The following is a 7,215-nucleotide window of genomic DNA, read 5'->3' as shown; positions in this document are numbered from 1 at the left end:
TATATATATATATATATATATATATATATATATATATATATATATATATATATATATATATATATATACATATATATATATATATATATTATTTTTTTTTCTTTGCTTAACTCCTGGTTTTGTTTCGTCTTCTCTGGTTCTCTTACGACAAATTAAGTTTTATTGCAGGGTTGAGACGACATGTCTCCATGCAGGTGGTATAGATCTTCAGTTTCTCCCACTCTACAGAAACTGTGCCTACAGGAACAAAGGAGTGAGCTGAAAGGAGAGCGTGGCGTGAGAAAGGTGAACGGTGGAATCAAAGTGAGGCGACTCATAAAGGAGAGGGAGGAGGAAGTGGGGATACATGCCAGTATTTATTAGTTTAATCAGGAAACAGGGCAACAGGAAGTGGAGCGACAGCCACTGTCATCAGTAATAACAGTGGCTGTGATGGGTTTGTCATGACAACAGAGAAAAACATCAAAAGTAATGTGCAGACATAGAATACTGACTAGAGACAGTGGAACAAAGTGATGTCAGGGTGTCACATTTAAAGTGGCAGAAACATACAACCTAATGAAATCACTCATGTTTTAACACATTTGCTACTGATTTTATTTGCACCAAAAACACACCAATAATATTAACTTCATGTTCAACTGAGGCCCTGAACTGCGGAGCTCATGTTTAAGGCGAATATTTCCTGATGAGAAGCTCTGTGTCTTTAACTTTTGTTGTTTTATGTTTTTAGGAAATGATCACTAGATGACACTAATGTTAACTGTGTCAGTTGTCTTATAATTTGTGAAGATATTCAAGAAAAGAGAACATTCTATTTTTGTCGTTTGATTGTTTTCAACTTGGTGAATAGGGCAGCTTGCAAAAATCTGTAGCAAATGTAAAAAACATTCATGTTTTAATAGACGTTCCATGTAAACTAACATTTTCGAGATCAAAGCATTGGATTCAAACAGTTTAGCAGTTATTTTTTTTCTTTTGTTAGGTGAAGAAGTTTTATTTATTCTTTTGAAGCTAATACTTTCTTCTGCATGCTACAACTTTACACAAACAGAAATTTAACCAGCAGAAGAAACGACCATATTTATTCAGATTAGTTAGTGTTGGACGAAACGTGGCGATCATTTCTTAGCTTGACTTTGTTTTTCTTTTTCTCAGAGAAACTGCTTTAAGTTTCAAGTTCAGATGCAGCACCTTTCAAGTTTCATTTAGACACCGAACGTCAAACACATCCTCCGGCTCTTTTCTTTTTTCCCTTCCAGTGAACTCCATTTACAGGTATTTACGATAAGACTTGGACCACTTTTACTATTTCTTGCCCGACTCCGGGATGAACACACTTACGGTGAAGTCGCCGCTCTCTGTGCCGAACTTGTTCTTCACCAGGATGCTGTACTTGCCGGAGTCCGACGTGTTCACGCCGGTGATGGTGAAGCTGGCGAACTTGCCCGACTCGAACTTCAGGATGCAGTGCTCGTCGGAGGTGATCTCCCTGTCGTTCTTCAGCCAGGTGACCTCTGGCACGGGGTTGCCCGAAATGTTGCAGGTGAGATTGAGAGCCTGAGGTAGAAAAATGTACAAATGTACAAAAAAAAAAGCGCCTCGTTTAGTCCTGCATAGAAGAGACGGAGACAAGGCCACTGTAAAGTCAACACTGTTTCTTTACCTTGCCCTCCTGTATGGTCACCACGTCAGGCAGGCCTCCTGCCACTCGAGCACGATCTTAGCATAAGGAAAAGTTTAATTTAATTTAAGACGCATGATTTTTACCTCTTAAAGTGTCTCATTTATCTCATTGTCTCAAAATGAATGAAGTAAATGTGGCTTGTGCCATTATCTCACAACAAAGAGCTATGATGCTCATTTTAGGGCTTCAACTGTGACTTTAATAAGGAGCTAATACTTACTTCTCTCTGCAGTTGCTGCAGCTCTGAGGACACAAAGAAGAAAGCAACAAATTAAACAAGAATCAAAGCCATAATTTGAATCAAACTCACTGTGGTTTTGTGTAAAGCTTTATATTTGCTCACCACACTATTTACTAAAAACACTGCATGTGATATGTTAGAAATATTTTAATGTGGCAGTTAACAAATTAATAAGTGCTTTCTAACAAGAAAATGAGAGAAGATGGAGACATTCATCTGAGCTGAAGACAATGTGTTTCTTTTGTTGTTTTTTTTGTTTGTTTTTTAGCTGCTGGATCAGATATGGTCTGTTAAAGATGCAAGAAAAAAAAAGCTCCTGGTGGTATTTTTTCTCTCTCTAACTTTACGGGAATGGCTCCATACTCTACGGATGTTAAAATGTGTACCTAATAAAATGGCCACTTACTTGAGTCTCTGAAATTCTGCAAAAGCATCATCAAATGCTAAAAGAAAAAAACAACACTTCATTAATCTGCTCTGTACACGTCTGCTAAGAGACATTCACAAATCAAAACTGAGCACAGCTCAGGTCTAGTCAAAGTTCTTGAGAATCACCTTGGCCAGAGAGTTCCACTGTTCTCCTGAGACCGCCCTTGCCATCGTAAAACTCTATGGCGTATTTGCCCATGTCTTTCTCTGTGGGCTCTGTGATCTGAAGCCACAGCTGTTCTCCAACCACACCGCTTTTTATACGGTCGGAGAAGGAGATCGCCGAGTCCCTGTTAGGAAAACGAAAGGCAAAACGCGTGCAAACACAGGCCGCTTTGAGAAATGAAAACAAGCAAGAGCATGCACACATAGCTCCCTCCATGTGCGTTAATGATATGTATCTGCTGGTTAACAATAAAAAGAAGAGCAGCATGTTCCCTTAAACTGACTTGTAGTGCCATGTGACTTGGAGCAAGTCGTTGTAGGTGCTGACAAACGTGTAGAGTCGAATTCCCTCGTCTGTGCTCGTGATCTTCAGTGGAGTGGAGGAATTAGCTAAACGCAGAGACAACAAAACGTTTTTTTTTTTTTAACAGTTACGTTTTAAGAAATTATCATTAGGATGCAGAAAACATGTTTCTCCTCACCAATAAAGCTGAAAACTTCATTCATCAATTCTTTGAAACCTGAAAAAGAGCAAAAATGGTGATGCAAAGTGCACCGCAAGCTGTTTTTACAGACTGACTCTGGAAATGTTACCTTGATCTGTCAGATTCAGTGTGGATGTGTCCTTTCCTCTCTCATCCTTTAGAACAACCTCATACACACCAGCGTCCTTTCTGGAAATCTGGCAAAACAGGAAAGTAAAATTTATGCAGATGCATGTCTAATGGAATGAAGACCCTTGAATTTGTAACCATCGGAAAACGTCTTAACTATTCACATTGTAGGTATTTGCAGACGATAGTGAACCGTAACCTCCACAAATACCAGCTGTCTGCCATAGTGTGTTTTCTGGGCTGAAGTGTGTTTAATTTACACTGTGCAACTGCTGAAATCAACGATCATGTCTCTTTTTTTCATATTCCATATTTGATGATGGTCTGACCATCTTGGGCTGACAGTTTAAAACTCTCTACCGTCAATGCATGCTCCCAGTTGGCTAAATCTTTATAGCTGCAGACAGAGCTTCTGCTTAAGGTAGTGTAGTATCTGAAAACAGTTATATCCCAGCAAGACATTATATCACACGTTACTAAGGAGTCTTCCTTTTTTTTCTCACCTGGGCAATTTCCAGTTTGAGAACTCCCTCTGTGAAGCCGAGATGCTCGTCGGCTTTGATCTGATGCCCGTCTTTGTGCCACAGAGCCGAGGTCTCCTTCTTTATGTTGCCGACCTGGGATGTAGCCAAGCGGAGGGGTATTTTTAGACCTGAAGTATTGAAAAACGTTTGCGTGGAGGGGAACGTGTTTCTCTAAATCTAAGACTCGCCTTGCACTTGAGTATCACGCAGCAATCTGGCGTTACCTCCCAACTCAAGCCTTCAATAAAATGAGGACCTGAGACATAAAAGCAAATGTTTTTACTGACTGTCAGTTAACAACAAGGTTCTGATTTATTCTGAATCTAAGCTGATTTTCTGACTTATTTGACAAAGAAACTGGAGATTACGCAAACAAAGAAGTAGTAATTCTTGTTATGTATGTTTACATTACCTTGCTTTCTGAACCATTCCTTTCTCTGGAACTCTGATTCTTTCTGCAGCTGCTTGAACACTTAAAGCGAAAAGAGTAAACAGTGGTCAGAGACTTCAGCTCAAAATATAGATGAATAGTTTTATTCCAATAACATAATCTGGTAAATATGTTGGGGGTAAATAAGAAATGGGAATATAAGTTTTGAATTAGAGGCTAGAGGCTAAACTCCCTTTCGCAAAGCTCATCTATGTGTGATGCTCTGTGTGTGTTCAGTATTCATTAATTTGACAGATCTTTTTCTGCCCTCTAGTGTTGAAATGCTCCCAAAGCATGCTTCACATTTACATTGACGTTAATCTGTGTAAATGTAGAAGGAAAGATGCTACATAAAAAAGTATTTTACACCAGTTACAGACAAAGTGTAATGGCAGCACTTTGCACAACTGTTTTTTTTCCCAAAAATGTGTATTTCCCTATAACATTTCATGCGGTTGTCGCAAACAAAGAAAGGAGTCTTTCCGCTTGTAGCGCAATCAAATGTAAAAAATGTTTTCCATTTTCCTTAACATACCATCACCTATCAGCACCAAGCTGGACTGATTTGTTGCTTTTCCGTCATTCAGCTGGAAAGTGTAAGTCCCTTCATCTTGAGGAGTCAGGGACTCCATGAACATCTCAATCACACCGGTGTTCTTGTCAAAGTTCATTTTGTATTTCTGTAAAAAAAAAAAAAAAAAAAAGCAATGTGTTTTTTTCCCTATTACAAATGTTAACTTTTCATGAAAAAAGAATTGCACATCTCACTGACATCTCCCTGGGAGAGAACGTTGTCGTTGAAAACGTAATCCACTTTGCCGTTCGCTGACATTTGCGCCGCCTGCAGCCAGAAGCGCACTCTGCCCTTCTCCTGTAGCTCGACTGCCAGATCTGACTTCAGTGGAATAACTGGTGTAAAGAGAAAACGCAGAGTCATCTTACAAGAAATGAACGGAAACAAAGAAAAAGTCCCATCTCAGAGAAATTTTGAAGCGCTTACTCGGGAATTTGTGGTCGTGACTGACCTCCAGCAGCCTCTTTAGCTCTGCGGAACAACAAAAGATCGTGATTGAAACTGGGGCCTGACCTGTTCTTTTGTTGTTTTGTTAAGAGACAAAGTTTCCACCTTCTTCGGAGAGAGTGTAGCTGGATGAAGCGCCATCAGTATGGGTGACAAGACATGAGTAAACGCCAATGTCCTCCTCCCCAGGACTGTTGAAAACGGTTTTGGATCTGAACACAAAGTGAACACAAAGCTTCTGTTGGGATTTATGCAATCTTAAGTTGAATGTACAATGACAGCAACATGCAACATTCTGTCCCCTAAGACAATGAAAAAGTTAACAACACCAAATTCCTAAATAACACATATCCTCAGGCGGCGAGAGTCCTCAACTCCCGTAAACTTTTATTTCCTGCTCTGTTTAACAAGCTTGGTCTGCACCATTTATTTGCTGTTAAACCTGATATCTGCACTTAGTCACACCAAACCAAATTACAGGAGAAGCTTATCAAATTAGCAACAAGGACTTTCCCTTGGAAAAAAAAAATATGGAAATTTCTCTCAGCCACTCTTCAACCTGGGAAGGACAAGATGAAATATCATCCTAATATTGCAGATGTGTTAGGAAACATGAATAAACTTGACCATATCCATAAGTCAGAGCAACAAAGTTGAACAAAGTTGAAACGGGGACACACACTGGGGCATCAACCACACACAGTGAGCAGGAAGGGAGGGGAAAACCCTCCAAAGCTTTCTGTTGGAGAGAACTGCAGCAAAAGTGGTCGCCAAGTCTCCGTGACAACCACTGGACTGAATCCACATGCCAACAAAGTGATGCCGTTTAAACAGTTTTTCTGTGCTACCAGCACAAATGTAAACATAAGGAACTTATAAAACACTACTGGAATATTTGTTTTATTTCAGATGAGATAAAGATTGAGCTTCACAGCAACAAACACTCCAGTTGAGCAACGAATGTTCACTGTCAGCATGGTGGAAGATTCATAATGCTGCGGGCCAGTTTCTAATTCCAAATACCTGGTGACCTTGTTTGACGGCATGGTATTATGAACTCTTTGAAATATTAGGATGCTTCATATAAATAAAATAGTTCTCTCTGCCAGAAAGCTGAAAATAGATGCACAATGATCCAAATCATATGGCCGAATAACAACCCTGTGAGTCACCAGACACAAGAGGTACCAATAAATGAGGAGGGTTCCATATCCTTTCTAGTCTGAATGTAATAAGACAGTTTGAGTCATCTCACTTGTTTCCCTTGGTCTCTATGGTCAGGCGACTGGAGTCTCTGAATTCTTCATAATCCTTGGACCACATAAATTTGGAGTCGGGCGTCAAGTTAGAGCATTCAAAGTTCAGGGAGATGACACCATTGTCATCGACTTCCACGACTATCTCCTTAGTGCCTGAAAGCCAAACAGATGATGACCAGTTCAGGACATTCACATTACCAGCATACCCTCATGACATCTGCCCCTTTATCGCCGTTTACCTACCCGGTTTGGTCAGAGCTACGACTGGCTCTGTAACATCTGAGGTTTTGCCCACACCGGCTTTATTCTGAGCACGCACTCTCAGCACATACGTCTGTCCTTCCTTAAGATCCTTAACCTGCAAAGTTCAGAGACAGCTCCCAGATAAGACCGCTTGTATAGTCCTGTTTCAGGAGAAAATGCTCCAAACGGACTCCATGTAATGACCTTGAGGTACGTTTTCTCTGCAGCCTTGGTGTTGACGCCCCTCCAGGCTTCCTCCGGTGCATCTCCTTCCTTGATGTCAACGTAGAAACCATTGACCGGATCGCGGCCCTGGTACACGGGAGGTTTCCACAGCAACACCAGGGAGTCGCTGCGCACCTCCAAAACCTGCAGATCGTGAGGAGGTCCTGTAGGAAAATATGCAAAAGTCTTAGAAAATGAGAAGCTTGGCTTCAGTTGTTAACTGATTTAGTCTAGAAAGGATTATTCATGACTTGTTGGTACAAGTAGTAAAAATAATTTGCAATCTTGAATTGACAACAAATTAGTTGGTTAAATTAATCATATTGCGACAAATTCACTTCTCAGATGTTTACATTTGATATATATATATATATATA

The 7,215-nt window shown here is 40.2% G+C and overlaps 1 protein-coding gene across 4 annotated transcripts in view; it reads right to left on the bottom strand.

Moving 5' to 3' along the window:
* Positions 1–337: 337 nt before the first annotated feature.
* Positions 338–7,215, bottom strand: part of myom1b (myomesin 1b) — a 28,684-nt gene continuing 21,806 nt past the window's right edge. For all 4 annotated transcript variants that reach the window (XM_015028534.1, XM_015028535.1, XM_015028536.1 and 1 more), the window contains 18 exons: positions 6,818–7,002; positions 6,614–6,728; positions 6,367–6,523; positions 5,217–5,323; positions 5,091–5,135; positions 4,863–4,999; positions 4,626–4,770; positions 4,073–4,132; positions 3,849–3,916; positions 3,640–3,753; positions 3,117–3,204; positions 3,005–3,043; positions 2,807–2,912; positions 2,484–2,647; positions 2,335–2,371; positions 1,908–1,930; positions 1,667–1,722; positions 338–1,560 (listed from right to left, as the gene is read on the bottom strand). In XM_015028534.1, coding sequence (XP_014884020.1) covers positions 1,309–1,560; positions 1,667–1,722; positions 1,908–1,930; positions 2,335–2,371; positions 2,484–2,647; positions 2,807–2,912; positions 3,005–3,043; positions 3,117–3,204; positions 3,640–3,753; positions 3,849–3,916; positions 4,073–4,132; positions 4,626–4,770; positions 4,863–4,999; positions 5,091–5,135; positions 5,217–5,323; positions 6,367–6,523; positions 6,614–6,728; positions 6,818–7,002 — 1,898 coding nt within the window. In that variant the 3' untranslated portion in view covers positions 338–1,308. The remainder of the gene's footprint in view (positions 1,561–1,666; positions 1,723–1,907; positions 1,931–2,334; positions 2,372–2,483; positions 2,648–2,806; positions 2,913–3,004; positions 3,044–3,116; positions 3,205–3,639; positions 3,754–3,848; positions 3,917–4,072; positions 4,133–4,625; positions 4,771–4,862; positions 5,000–5,090; positions 5,136–5,216; positions 5,324–6,366; positions 6,524–6,613; positions 6,729–6,817; positions 7,003–7,215) is intronic.

The sequence above is a fragment of the Poecilia latipinna genome, unplaced genomic scaffold (assembly GCF_001443285.1).
Source record: "Poecilia latipinna isolate Pla-1442-1.1 unplaced genomic scaffold, P_latipinna-1.0 Scaffold127, whole genome shotgun sequence".
Lineage (NCBI taxonomy): Eukaryota > Metazoa > Chordata > Actinopteri > Cyprinodontiformes > Poeciliidae > Poecilia > Poecilia latipinna.
The sequence above is the reverse complement of the archived record's forward strand: the minus strand, read 5'-3'. Positions and strand labels throughout refer to the sequence as shown.